Genomic DNA, 15,802 nt, shown 5'->3' with positions numbered 1-15,802 from the left:
GGACATTATAACAATTCTGATAACTTTATAATAATTGTAATAACTTCTCTCTGGTCTCCTTGTATGCAACCAATCAAATTTTATATATTGATACGTAGACTACAATTATTATACTGCTTAAAACAACCAAGGAATCACTGCTATAAACGATTCAATTACACTAATCAGGAGAATAGAGTCATCGAAGTATCCTTTAGAAATAACAGATTGATATACGTATAATGTTACTTATATGATACTTTGATAAAGATTGACTTCAAGATCATTGTCCAACATCCAACTGTTTTAAGCATCGTGTAAGTAATTATATAAATTAATTGGTTTTATCTAGAATGTATATTTTGAAAATATTAGAAGTCTTAATTTCTTAACAAAATTAAGAAAAGAAGTTCTTTCCAGAGTCAAAAATCATTCATTGATGACCACGTAAGTCCTAAACAGATATTTATATGAGATATTAATGTATCGATATTAGACTTCGGGAAAGTAATTTATAAACTTGTTCTCGCTAATTCCTCGCGTACATTAATTTCCCATCAGTATCCTTCAAATCAGGATACCACTGCGAAAACAAAGTTTCTGTTATCAATCAAATACGCAAAATCTGGAAAATCGACGAATCGATCAGTCATCCCTTGTCTCAATTCACAATGAACGAACTTTAGCATCGAGTTACCTCGTATTCTTCGCTTTCTGGGTGGCACTTTTGCCTCTTCAGGATCTCCTCGAGCTTGTCGTACTCGTCCCTGAGGCTCCATATCTCCCTACGCAGCTGCTCGTTCTCTCTGCGCAGCTTCTTGATATCGTTCTGACCTGAAATCGAATTAAATTACTTTCCTCCCTTTTTTTTTATTTCAATATATTCCTCTACAATTTGCGCGAAGAGACGTTTGACAAATTATTGTAACAATTGCAATAATTATTATTGTTATTATTTTATACTGTAATTAGGTTAAATAAATGTTTCCTCCTTAGAAAACCAGATTAAATTTTATTCGTTATCATTGCCGGTATCGTATTTCAAAACGAACGTTCTTTTCAATTGGGTCAAAGACACAATCTCTGTGGCTCGATTTATTTTCAAGTTCCACTTTAGTTTCATTAACGTTTCGAGGTTTGGATTACGACTGGGCACGGACCCGAAAACACACGTATCTCAACATAAACACTCACTGGAAATCGAGTAAATCTAATAAAATCAATAAAGATCATAGAAGAATACGTTTCCTGACCGTGTAAAATAAAATTCGTGCAAAAGTAACGATAATTTTCTGCGTATAAAAGGAGCCGCGAAAGTTGAGGAGCGAGGGTACTATACAAATATCTACAAATCAAAGTAGTTTATTTAATTGTGTCAAAAACACGAATTGGAGCTATCAATTAGTTTCATCACGTTTGAAACGAACCACCTACACAAACACAATAATTTAAAGATTCTTCGAGCTCAAAGGCCCAAGCACTACGTACACTAGGATGGCTATTTCAGTTGCAGATTCGAACCCACTGATTCTAACATTTATATATTAAACCACAACTCGAGCTCTCAAAGATCAAGGCTCGAAGCTCATCTCAACTATGCTGAATCCGCTTGAAAATGCTCGGAAAATTCTACACCACGTGTTCTCTTGGAGTTCGTTTTTTTCGTGGAAATCACTTAATCACGATCTGACCAGTCTGGTAACGGACAGACCGTCCGTTGCACCAATCGAAACGATCGATCATTGGTCAGGCCTGGCAACAATCTCTAACCCTTCGTCTTTCGGTGCGTCAAGGAACTAGTGATAAATCACCCACGGTGAGAGACCTTCAAATTACTTAGCCGGCAGATACGAATAAAGTTTCAGCAAAGCCTAATCTAGCCGACGAAAGGCTGGCACGCCGCGAAATAAATGAAAAATCGCGATAAAACGAGGCTTCCTTTCTTCGTTCTTCTGCTTTTTGTTCGTCTCGTCCTACGCGCGCACTTCCAAGACGCGCTTTTTGATCGATCGTTCGGCGAAACGGAGATTAGGAGGTCGATTAGATGGACTTCATGGGTTGTTTCCATTGTGTCTGCTGGCCGCTCTCGAGTGATTAATGCGATGCTCCCTCATCGTAGAGAAAGCTCGGTGTTTAGAGGGAACACGCGAACTGCGGTTGTCTTCGCGTCTCGAGATACAGGTGCGCAGGAAGTTCGCCTGCCACTTGTCTGGCGAAGGGATTGTGACGATAAGTGGGAAGTTACTGTGTAAGGAGTACGGGAAGTTCGCGTTGTTCCGTCAGGCTTGATTTCGGATTTCGTAAACGTGGTTCCGATTCTTAGCAATTGCTTCGGATGCTGCGATCCAAAATTGCATCAACATTATTTTTCTAATCTGAAAAATTCTTTTGTTTCCCATATGTTTGCGCGTGCATCGCAGATTATTGCTTTTTTAAGCTGGGAGATTGTCACAGAGCCATAAATTAACGATAGAAAAACCAAAGGGTTCTAACGAACACTCCGCAGGCCATCGAAACAACAACGAAGAGAGTGTTCCAGTGTCAGAAAACAGTAACAGCATGGCCATCTCTGACCTGGACCCCGGCGACACTCCCGGCGATACCCCCTCCATAGGAGCCAAACCCATAGTGTATAAACTTTCCTAAAATCAGCTCTGGACATTCTCTGTTCTAACACTGTGTTGCATTCGTACAATAAATTTTACTACTATATCTAAAGTTCAATTCTTTACCTTATTTGTGAAACGTTCGAACTGCGACGCGAGGAGATCACCGGTGATCTGTCAATCTCGTCATTTCTTGTGTCTCCTATGTGATGCGATCAAAGTTGTTAAACGTTAATAATATGATCGGTTTGGTAGTTTGTCATTGGAAACTATCTAGGAATAGCGAAGTTTAGAAGAATTGAAATAATGATATTTGTTTATTCTCCGAGAACATGGACATAGAATGGATCGTGGAACACAGAAATCTTTTCATTATTCGACTTGAAAACTCGTTTTATGATATAGCAAAGACTTTAATAATTTGCTCAGATTTTTTGAAAGTCTGGAATAATACAAAAGCTAAGCGTGATCATAAACGACTGCTATGTTCTTTGTAACGAATATATATATATATATATATATTTTTGTTTGGTCAAGATATGACAAAAGTCTGATTGGAATGCACGATTTCCCGTTTCCATTTTGTGTTAACGCTAGAACTACCAACTAGTCAAATTGACTGGCTTTACAATTTTATTTTAGAATTCCTACTTCATGTTATATTTTCTTTCCGCAATGATGTAATGACTTCCGCAACGATAACTAAAAGAATAATATAATGAATATTATTTTGTTTTTTATGTATTCAAGCTCAAAATAATTTTATATCAAGGCTATTTATATCAATAATATGAGTGAAAATAACTGATACTTGTCGAAGTGTAAAAGGGTTCTGCAATCTGTTTATCGAACCTCAATTAACCAGTTTCCCCGTTTTGTACAACTTCCCACACGTTTTTTAAATTTTCACCATGTATCATTCGATATGATGATATCAGTTATCAGGAAAATTCCGGATCGATCGCTGGATAGCTAGATGTTAACACTAGAAACACCACACCAGTCAAAATGATTGGTTCTACAATTTTATAAATGTGCCAACCCTCGTTTAGGGATCATGGTCCCAGATGGATTAATAGTACCAAAAATGTACTACATAACATGGAATTCCTCCTGTAAGAAAGTAATAAATCAATAAATATAATAATATTCTATTATTAAGTATTTTTTAAAGACCAGTTATTTTGACTGGTTTTGGTAGAAATAGCTTTGTGTTAATTATCGGTAGTTTTAGTGTTAAGCATTTCCTTAAAACAGTGCAAATATCGCATGTTAAAATAACAGCGAGATTGAAATATAGAAATTCGAGAATCATAGTAGGATAAAAAAAAAATCCTTCAAAACAGCCCAAAGATTGTGTGAAAAATTTCCGATCATGTACCTATCATAAAACCATTAGAACGTTTGATACCGGAAGCCGCGCGTTCTCCATTATCCATCTCCGCGTTCGAAAACTGCCAGTCCGGTTTCATGGCCGCTTATCGGCCGCGCAAACACGCTTTATAAGCAGCCGCGTGATAACAGGCCGCTTAAGCTGCACGCGGTGCCCATTGCATGGAACAAGAAAAGCCATGTGGTAAATCAGGATTAAAACGGCGCTGGCCGCTTGGAAATTTAAATAAATTAAATCCTTCCGGAGGTTCATAAATTCGGATTTTCCGGCTGGACACCAACGGCTATTTGGATCCTATTAAATCTCGCGCCTCTATCTCTCGGTCGTTTGCATTTTTTTCTTCCGCTTCTTCTTTTTCTACATCCCCGCTGTATCCCCTCTTGTGCATCTCTTCCAAGAAACCCTTCCTCCACCGATATTCTCGTTTCATTCGATGTCGTGATGCTCAAGGGTTTGCGACGAATCGCCACGTCGCGTCGAGTCGACTCAAACTCGAAATGTTTCTTATCTATTGGCCGAAACGTATCTACGTAGCATGGAGATTGACGAGGATAATGGATATAACTGTGAAAAGAGATCGTAACTAGGGATGAATCATAGTGATGTCAGCGTGTAATGTGCGATCGTATTTACAGGCTAAATGACTTTTATAAGCATCATATCTCGCGGTCTTGAGACGACACTTCGGGTTTACGAGTGTATGTAAATTCGTTTTGTAAGACGTATATATTCTAGTTTTACGCAGGATGTTTTAATAGCGAGTTTTTGTCTTGCTGAAGATAGGTTACGGTTCCTTGAAATTCGTTGAAAATTATACTACATGATAAGTGATGCTTCTTTGGTTCTTACATTTATTTATTTATTTATATTATTTATATATAGTATTTTATTTGTATTATGTTGTGGGATATGGCTTATTTTATTATATTTAGAGCATGGAGTGATTTTGGATAGATTAATTATATAGAATTAAATTCTTGTTTAATGTAGAGGTTCATTTGCGAAGAAATATTTATTAAATATATCCGGATCGAAGGAAATATTTACCTATTAACGATTGTTACTTTGAAATGTCACAAAAATATATTTAAAAAAAATATAATATTTCAAGTTACCAGGTATGCTTTAATATTTCTATTTCAATTAGCCGTTTTAAAATGTGAACTTGTCGCCGATTTGGGCGAATATCGTAGCGCAACATCGTCCTTTCCAAGAAGTTATTTATTCCAGAAGGATTTCCGCGTTGGCGAAATGTCAGGGCTCCGTGGGGCTGATATTTGTAAAGATGACACGGAAGAACGTGTTCACGGCTCGTAACGCTAGTTTGTCATGCACCGAGTATTCCTTATTTCGTCGTATTTTTCTATCTGCTGAAACATTCAGCCATTTTTCAAACGCGGAAAATCTTCCAACGTTCCCTTTGCTTCCGAGAATCATTTCAACGGAACTGTCTTATGAACGAATTTAATACGAAAATTGCTCAACGTCGTCTAAAAACTATCATATCGACATACAAAATGTACAGCATTAGCCAGAAGCTTCGAACCGGACTCATATATTCCATAGGCAGATCTTATTAGCGAAAATCGTAGGATGCAAGCTTATTTCTCGACTATCGGGTGCAGTTCAAAATCATCAACTTTGGATTAACGAGACCCTGTCAACCTTTCGTCCTAAAATATTGTCCTGACTGAAACCATTCTTACCCTCTAAACATGCTACCAATTAATTCAAGTCCAGAGCAGAAAATGGTGCACATAACTCCTGTCAAATTAACGCGAGACTTGAGCGTGCAATTGCCACGACAACCGTCGTATTTCGCTGTACTACCTCCCACCAAACCATAGAAAACAAAAACGCAGCTCGTGGTTCTCCGTTCCAGCTCTATATTAATTATTTCACCGGCGAGGAAAGGTTTTGTCGATCGCAACTGCGTTAGACCGGAAGAGGTACATAAACAGAGACGACGTACATTAACTCGGAAATTGGTATGCTCGATGGAAAAAGGAGAGGAAACACGGAGGCCGGCGTTCTCTCTGTTAAAGAAGAAACTGATCAAAGCAGCAGCGCGAGCCGCGTATTTGGTTTCGTCAAGTTTCCATCGGGGTTGGGTTGCGTACGTTGGCCCCTTTGAAAAATGGAAATTGCGTCCCGTGGATGCAAACGAACGTCGAGCAACGGCGAGGAAACGGCCGTGGGCTGTGTTTTCCCTCCCCTTTGAGCTAAAAACAAGAAATCGCGTAAGCCCGGCTTGATTGATCGAGCGCCCCTCCGCAAGAAAACTTCGCGCCTGTTTGCCCGTCATATTTACGGCCGATGTTAACGAACCAGAGGATCGGCAGAGATAGGTAGTTGAACCGGGTTTTAGAATGACGGTCTCTGTGGATGGTTCAACCGGCTCGTGAATATTTTTAGGAATTATTGAAACTACCGCGAGGTGTGGTTGGAAAACAGCAGAATTCAGTAGAATATTGAATTGCGCTGAATATTCATTTTTAATGAGCTAGTGCAAATCGTTCAGCCTCGATTTTCAACATTTAGATTTCGGACATAACGAGCTGAAAGATGTGCAGAGATTTGTTTGGAACAGGTTCTTTTTGGAATGACGGTTGAGCGAATATTTTGAGAGGAATGAAATTATTGGAATTATTGTGGTGTGCACGATTGAAAAACGGTGGAAAGAGAAAATTAATAGGGTCAGAAGATATTCATTTTGATGTGAATTACCGAATTCAGATATCAAGTTTAAATATTTGGTTCTAAATCAGTGGGAATATTTCAATTTTAACATTCGAAACTATATTTGTCTATTCTTATTTTGAAGTGTAAAATCGTACACTTTAAACATGACGAGCTGGAACGAGTATGAAAAAATGTAATTGAGAATATTTTTAGAAGAAAAGAACTATTGAAATCCTTGTGAGGTATCGTGGCTGAGAATGTAGAAAGAGGAAATTAAGAGTAATACAATAATAATAATAATAAGTATAATGATATTCATTCATTTTAACGCGCTATAACGATGCAAATTGTAGATATTAGAAGAAAGAACGTCAGATTTCCTGAATTTCAGACCGAATACCGAAGCTGAAACAACGGGAATTTTCAAATTTGAAATTCCAAACCGCAGACTTTACATTTCTTTGCGTTTCTATCCATTCTCATTTCATCTCTTTATTTTTCACGATACGTTGAAATATTTAAATTTCCCCGAGTATTTTACCCGAGTAAACTTATGATATTCAAATTGGGCTATATTACAAGTACAAAGAAATAACAAATCTTCAGTTTCCTTGCATCTTTCGAAATAATAGATAGGACGTTTTAACCGAGGAGAACAGAATCCTGCACTTTCAATCTCCTTCCATTGCATTCGCTTATTTCGCATCAAAACGAGAACTGATCTGTCAATGAGAGACTTTCATAGAGCCTGCAAAGATTCTACCAACGACGGTAACTGTATTACTAGGGAAAATGCCGATCGTCTATGCTTAATGGCACGGTCGGTCCTAAGCCATAAGCTTGTAAGCTTATAATCGAACGTGACACGGGCGTCTGCCAGCGGCCAAAATTAGATCACGCCAATATCCCGTGTAAATTATCGCGATCGGGTTTGAGAGAGGCGAGACGACGTGGCAAGCTCGCAGGAAACTCGAGGAACCGATTACCATAATGCAGATTGCCTTTCGTATTTATAACCCGCGTTAATTAACTCGTCGCCTCCCGCGCGAAGATTAATCCGTCTCGGCGAGCATTCCTTCGAAGCGTTGATATTTCAACGAGATCGACCAATGATGAATCGAGACTCGGTTTCTCGAGCACGCTAATTGCCGTTTTATTGTGTCTGCAGCGTCCTCGGTCGTTTCGAGAAGCGACTATTATATCGTTGTTTCAATGATCGCGAGTTTCGAGCAAAGTAACTCTGTTCTCTGTAAGATACATAGTTTCGCTATATGTTTTTCTTGTACTCGTTTTAGCGTATTTTGCCAAACTTTCGATGAATCGGGTGGACTTGGAACAGAAGTTCTAACGGCTCGAGAGTCGGATGGTTTTAAGTAGAATAAGTTTGTTTTTGATCAGACTCGAGGTCACATATTGTATCTACTTTTAGTCATTCTTCTGAAATGTTTAATGTTAATTATAAATTTAAAATTTATTTACGAGAATATTGCACGCGACTTATAGTTGTAAACGAGACGGTTTGTTCTTTTGTAAAATAAAAATGTTTAATTAGCTTTCTTCTTAAATCGGAAATGTTTAGTGTAAACCTGTTTTCAATCAGGTTTATCGACACACTTTCGTTTTCTTTCGGATCGTAATGATATCAACAGATCTGCAGTTGAGGCGGATATTATTTCTTCATTTTGAAAACGAAATTCGGAAAAAGCGTTCAGTAGAATTTATAGATTCTACGTAGTTGGATTATCTTCTCGCAGGAGACATCGGAGACAAAAAAGTTAGGAAAATTCTACTTTTTTGGAACTCTGCAAATTCTCAGGAAAACTTTCGTGGAAACTTTGATATAATTATTACACAATTTTTCTTCTTTATACTTTTTGGTTCTTCAGCTTTGGTTAAACACCCTATGTGAAATAACGTGTGTCCTCTAGTCTTATAAACAATGTACCTTGAAAACCCTGAAGTTTCAAGTTTTCGTTAGAAGTTTCAAACAGGTCCTTTGTTAGTCAATTTATAATATTTTATTAAGTTGAGATTAAAAAAATTTTCTAGAGCCTAATGTCATAAAAGAAGAATAGTTTCTATAGTAACTTGTATAGCCAATGTGGGTTAGAATAATTAGTGGTTCATAAGAGGAGCAGAATTTTTCGAAGTTAGTAGAATATGCTTGTTCCAAATCAGACGTATTCTAGTCTACAACTATATATATATGTGCAATTTTATTTATTTTCTGAATTCAACCATTCTGAGCTCGAAACAAACGATTCCATCGAGTATCTCATACTCCAAATTGACAATTAGGGATCATGGTTGTACATTAAATAATGGAGACTTACATTAAAATTTGCTCAGTCGTGTGATTATCGAATTCGATGAAAATTTGTATTTTTATATGAGGAATTAAAATTATCTACACACGATTGGTGCAAAATTGCATACTAATTGTATTTTGACGAATTTTATATTAAAATTTAGAGATCTCGCATACGGCAGATAATTTCTACCTCGATTCAGACCCACGTCTGTCTACATTAATGAATACCTTTTTCATCAAGTTTTCTGGATTTTCGGTTTGAAATAAAAGAAATGGAATATTCTTCTCTAAAACGTACGTACAATATTGGCAGAGCGGAGAGAATTTGACATTTTCAATTTATATCCTACTCGCTCTCGAAAATTATTCAAACTGTTCACTTCGAAATAGAAAGAACGGAAGATTTTTTTTGGAACGTATTTGTAAAATTGGCAGAACGGAGCAAGTAACGTGACGTTTTCAATTTATACGTATCTATTCTCGTAGTTCTCGAAGCTTTGCAAGTGGAATTAGACGAAACAGAATATTCTCCTGTGACTTATTTTCAAAGTAGATAAAGTCAAGTAAATGTGATGCGACAGTTTTCATTTATAAATGTCTATTCCCGTAAATTTCGAAGTTTTTAGTTCAATATAGAAGCATCAGAATATCCTCTGTGCCTTTAAAATTGGTAGAATCGATCAATTAACGCGATAACATTTTTAATTCATACATAATCGGAACTCTCTCAGTGCGAAATAGAAGACATGATATATTTTCCTGTGATTTACCTATTTCCAAAATTGACAAAATTAAACATAAATGAGATTTAATAGTTTGATTTATACATGATGCATAAACTGTGAGTTGTTACGCATTTGTGCAAAATTTAATATACAAAGCTTAAAATGAAATATACAAAGATACGTAAACTATTCGAAAGAACGTTCGTTGTAATTTTTAATAGGCGAAACGAACCTCTGTTTAGATTTTGTCTCTTTACGCGTGTTCGTAAAAATATAAATTTGCATAAAAATCCACAGTCTAATGATGAATTTTCAAAACCCTTTAATTGAAAATAGTGAAAACATCATATTCTTCTCGAAGGTATTCTTCAAAGTTGGCATGATGGAGTAAGTGGTTCTATATTTTTAACGGTGTTGCGTATGCAAGACTATCGCCCCAGGGAAACCGTCCCATTGACAGAATGACGAACGTTCCAGGTAGTCGGTGGTTACTCCCAGGGCTTATAAATCAGACGATATTTCCTGTTTCGACGTTCACGGAGACGTCCCGTTTCCTGCGTGCCATCTTAAAGTCAATCCTCGTGGAAGCTCGCTGGCTGAAGTGTTTCTTTCCATTTTTAGATTACTCAGAAACATTCGAATGTACTTTTGGTTTTCTGCATCTCCGTCTGCCTTTTACAATTTCTATACTTATTTTTAACCTACGTTCGTGCGAATTCTATTCCTTTCTTTTTATCAAATCCTTGAAATTTTTGATGTTTCACTAATTCACGAATTTTGAAGTAATAGATTTTCAAGGACTCGCCTACTTTAAAAAATTGATATCATCGTCTTTTAGAATACTTTTACTCTTCGTACGATTCATTTAGCGGATTTTCAAGTTCTGTGTGATTAAATAATTTTTAGAAATCGTTGCGTTAGTATTCAATGTGCTTCCGTACGAATATAATTACTAAAACACAAATAAACGTCAAATATGAAACATAAGTACGTCTAAATGAAACAAGTAAAATTTATATGAAATTTGGAAGTAAAGAAACGAATAAAAAGACAATTTATCTAAATGAAATATCCAAAGAATAAAGCTCATTGTGATATTTGATGGGAGAAGCAAATCTGTTCTTGAATTTTCTTTCCTTCGTTATACTAAAAAGAAATGTGAATTTTCATGCACATCCATAGTTTAATCGTGACAACTAATGGATTATGGATGAGAATTTACGACAGTCCCCATTGTCTATGCACATTTTCCTGTTTCAAATGCAAAGCAGGCTAATAATTAGGTAATCCTTGGATATGGTAATGTTATCTAACTTCAACGCTCATTGTCGTAATTTAATGTATTTAACTTTAGCTTTCTACGATAGATTGTTTCAGGATTTTCCCCATTCTAAAGCTAAAGTAATACTCCTATCTACATCTCACCCACGGCGTCATATTTCAGGATCTTCGTAAGTTTCCTAATCCGCTAAGTTCGCTATAAGAGGATGGATCTTCGATGAAGCACTGGCTGTTTCTAACTTCAAAGCAAGGACCGGTTAAGTAGTCGTGCAAAGTAGAATTACTTAGAAATCGATCTTATCTTCGAATTTTACCATATCCAGGGCAGCGTGAACTTTCGAAATTTGCGTGTTCAAAGTGAGAAGCCCTGTTCAGCTTCCTGGACTTTCTCGAAACTACAGAATTTAATATCACAAGCAAGCGTTAGTTCCAAAACACAATCTTCATCGCCACCACATTATTCTATTTTATTTTAGTTTATTCGTCAAACTCTTTATCGAGTACTTTATGGAAAACTTTCTCGAAATTGCAGCATTTAATATCACAAGCAAGCGTTAGTTTCAAAAAACAATCTTCATCGTCACGACATTGTTTTATTTTATTTTATCCTCTATGGAATATATCTCTTTTTACATGAAAAATAGAAAATATAATAAATGCAATGACATACAAGATTAATCGATAATATCGTGAATTGAAGCTTCACGGAATTCATCGTTCAGTTTATTGGAAAATTCTAATACTGAATTTTTAACAAATGTGAAATTAATATGCAAATCAAAAAATCGATAAGCATTGACATTTCATACTTTTCAAGATTTGCAATCTGGAAAGCGGAAGAGATAGCTGCTCCGATTTTCCTCGTTTGCTATTCAACACTCGAAAGAATCAACGTGTCGCGTAAATCGACAATTCTCAGACAAGTTATGGCGTCTTGGGCAGATATCCTAGTTCCTCGGCTCGACTATCATATTCTTTTGTCGAATATAGTTTATTGCACGTTCGACTGCACCTGCGAAAAACACAGACGTAGCGAATGTCGTCGAAATAAGAGATCGTTGTTTATGGTTTCAAGCAACAGACAGGCTTCGAGGTATTGCTGCACGCTCGAGTTTTACAACCACTACAGTTCTCTTGACACTAAATTATCGTCGGAGCAAGCGTATAGGGTGTCCCTGTAGGAAAAGGCGGTATCACGTAGGTATCGATAAATCTTGGCTGACGAGCTTCGTGCAAGATACATTACCACAGTGTCGAAATTTTGGTTTCAACTATGTGCAGTGAACATATTCTGATTTCGTTTTAATCTGTTGCCCTTCTCTAAACACTTTCTTTCTCAAAATCATCTCTTTATCAAACTAACGTTTTTGTATTTTTCCTTATTCGTACGTTTTCGTACATTTAAGTAACTTCCCTTAAAAGTTCCACTTTAATTAGTTGCATTTTTCTGTAATTTTTTTTTTTAAATTTTCTTACTTCTTCTTTTTCCATTTATATCTTCATTGATTTCTTGCTGATCGTAGTAGGTGTATTTCTGTATACAAAATAACTGGGTGTTTAGAAATGTTGTCCTCGAGTCAGCTTATACATGATCATTGTTGTATATTTATACAGTACGAAAGTGGTAACAATCGTGATCACTACACTTCTAACGATGCACAGAGAAAATAACATAAACATCATTTCTCTACAGGATTTCCGCTTGATTTTTCCTCTATGTTTAGATATTCGAGACACCAGAAATTTAAATATTTGCCATTTTCGAGCCAAGATTTTACTCAAAATTTACATCTCTTATACACTTAATTCTTCTTCATTTAAAATTCACCAGGCTCTGAGATTATCAATTTTCCAGAAATCAGTTGCTTCGTCACTTTTGCAATCTGAATTTCCTGATTCCGAGTTTAAAAACGTGCTAGGAAGCTTAAAAAAGTGTTAGAAAACCGGCTGCTTTATTTATACCGCAACTTTGCCCTTTTTACATTTTATATCTATGATTTCAAATTTGTAAATGTAATTAGGTTGATGTTGTCTAAGCGAGTCACCCTATATTCCCGGTTATGGAGCTCCATAGAACGCTGGATGACGTTGTTCCCAAGCATGACCATGTCAAAATGCCCATTTGCCCGCTTTTGAATAATCACCGACGTCGGTATTTTTAACTGGAAGAAGTTGGAGGAGTAGTTCCCGGAAAGCATTTGTAAAATGTCGAGACGACAAGCTTTCATTGAATCTTTAATCTTTACTGTGGAATCGTGGACAATCTGTGCTGGTAGCGTTCGTTTTCTTTTCTTTCTTCCGAGAAACGTCCGTGGAAAAACAGAAACGTTCGTGTAGAGCCACGCTATGTTCATTATTGACTATGAGCGTGGGATTTCTCAGTGCTTGGAGCAAACTGCTACTCTTAATACTCGTTGCACTGGTATATGAAGCTTTATATGGAACAGAAGAATGTAATTTTTATTCATTAATCGAGTGAAAAGATATTTAATAAGTTTTTTTTTTGAAATTTCATATTTTTCTCCTTGGAGTTGCCTTTATGTCAAGTAATATTACAATATATCGTTCATTGCCTTTTTTATCTTTTTGCGTCGTTCTGTCGAAACACGTAAATATAAAGCAGTACTAAAGTTATTTAGATATATCATCATATCAAATCATCAAATATATAGCATCATATAGCGATGATGACGCAACATATGCGTCAATGGTAGCGGAAGTGTTAAATAAATGTATTTGATACAGAATAATTAAGGAACGATTAAAGAAAATCGAAACTACGTAAACTTAATATCTCGTTGGAGATTCGAAGAATGATCAGTGGAAAGTTAAAGGATATTGAAATGGTAGTGAATGGAAGATCACAAAAGGCAAATAGCATAATGAAAGAAAAATCAGGAAAGACAGAAAATCAGGACAAAAATGCATAAGATAATCAGAAATAAAAGTCCAGAGAAATCCAAAGAATAGTCACAGAAAAAGCCAAGAAAATCACAAAAAGTACTAGAAACTGAAAAGGCCATGAATCGCATCTAAAAGTCCACGCGTCGAATCGTAAAATAAAAGTTGGCATATAATCGGGAAATAACGAAGGAATGTGAGAACTGCGGAAACTCTAAATTCAAAACGTCAAAGTGATCAGAGAATCAGCTAAAAAATCCAAACCACGTGTTAAAGCCATTCGACAGCGTCTGTTCAAGGCGAGCCACCGCAATTCCAAAGAAAACAATGTAATGTCCAAGTTACTCCAAGCCAAACTACCCTGCTACTGGGTTTCCCTCTTTCACGGAACTCCACTTTCGAAACAGAATTACCCAATTTCCTGCGGCCACGACACATACACGTAGACACTCTTCTACACGTATACACACATGCTCATATAAAGACAAAGATCACGCTTGTAGAAAACGTGGAATACGCAGGCCTTGTCCGACAAGTCAGTCGGCAATGTTGGAGATCCAAATCCGCGATAGGCAAAATAATTTAGTCGCAGTAAGTTCGATGGTCCCTTGAAAATCTTTGAACGAGGCTTCCTCGATAGATCTGCCTTCGAACTTCCGGTCATGCCGTTTACTCGACAAAGTTTCAGTTGTGGTTTCGAAATGCGAATATTACAACTTCTCATAAAATAATAATACAATAATATAATATTACAAGTTCTCGTTGTAAAGTAATAATAATCATAATAACGCAAATCATACTACAAGTACACATTACAAAAGATAGTTGAAAATGGAAATTATAATCTAAATTGGGACAAAGCAACACACATCGATAAGATGTAGTTACATGTAACAGGCCGGATATATTTATATTACAAAAGAGAAAAGGAAAGCTGCGTGATCGACGTTACGGTACCGAATAACACGCGCGTTACGCAAAAGGAACGAGAAAACATGAAAAAGCATACTCCACTTGCAATAAAAATTTGCACCAATGAAAATAAGAGAATGTGACGGTACTACGGATGGTCATATCCGTCATACTTATCACTCATAAACAAAGAATTTCTCCAGTTATTTTGAAACACTAGGCATAAAGACACGCCTTCGTTCAAACGTACGATGAGCTATGATATTCGAAAGAGCGGCAATAGTCGAGAAAACGCTACGACAGTAACACGAGAATATAGATATGAGCTGGTGAACACGAACACGTCATGTAATCCTCAAAAGCACACAAGTATAAATAGGGATGATAATAACAATAAAACACACCTAAAGCTCTAATAATAAATAATAATACTCTTCGCAATACACAAGAAAATTCAACGCCTCGTCCTAACTTGGTCAAAGCACTTTGCAGTGGGCAAATCCATCCTTCGAAAGATGAAAAAAGAGAAATAAAAAGCAATGATAACAATAAAACACATCTAATGCTGTACGGAAAATAGAGACACATCGGCGCACAAAAATCATTATTCTTGGTCATATGGTCATTGGTACGAAATTTCTTAAATACATAATGGACAAGGCGAATATTTGACGATAATTCCGTATTTACCATAAATATCGGCGCATCTTAAGAAAAAAAAATAGACGATAATAATAATAACGATAATAGTACTGATAATTATAATAACAATGATAATGATAATGATAATGGCGGAGCGATAATGGTCGGTTCCGAGTTCACCAGGAACTTTAGCGGGGAACTTTAAATGCGCGCCGACGGGATAATAGGAGAGTCTCGCAGTTCGGGCAATTTATGGCGGTCATTCTCTGGACGATAACGAAACGCCGCCGCGCTACCGCGAGAGGCGAAAACTTGTCAAAAGGCGAAATTACCGTTGACCCAGCACGTTTAATCCGCCGTAGCGATGTTT

The 15,802-nt window shown here is 36.6% G+C and overlaps 2 protein-coding genes across 7 annotated transcripts in view; one reads left to right on the top strand and one right to left on the bottom strand.

The window, feature by feature from the left end:
• The window catches only part of LOC100645050 (tyrosine-protein kinase transmembrane receptor Ror), a 347,662-nt gene that overhangs the window by 92,620 nt on the left and 239,240 nt on the right, over positions 1-15,802 (top strand). The gene's annotated exons all lie outside the window — the stretch shown is intronic.
• The window catches only part of LOC105666016, a 59,237-nt gene that overhangs the window by 4,947 nt on the left and 38,488 nt on the right, over positions 1-15,802 (bottom strand). For all 5 annotated transcript variants that reach the window (XM_048408295.1, XM_048408294.1, XM_012311287.3 and 2 more), the window contains one exon: positions 677-813. In XM_048408295.1, the coding sequence (XP_048264252.1) occupies positions 677-813 (137 nt within the window). The remainder of the gene's footprint in view (positions 1-676; positions 814-15,802) is intronic.

The sequence above is a fragment of the Bombus terrestris genome, chromosome 8 (genome assembly GCF_910591885.1).
Source record: "Bombus terrestris chromosome 8, iyBomTerr1.2, whole genome shotgun sequence".
NCBI classification, from domain to species: domain Eukaryota; kingdom Metazoa; phylum Arthropoda; class Insecta; order Hymenoptera; family Apidae; genus Bombus; species Bombus terrestris.
Note: the sequence above shows the minus strand (reverse complement) of the source record. Positions and strands in the feature narration are given on the sequence as shown.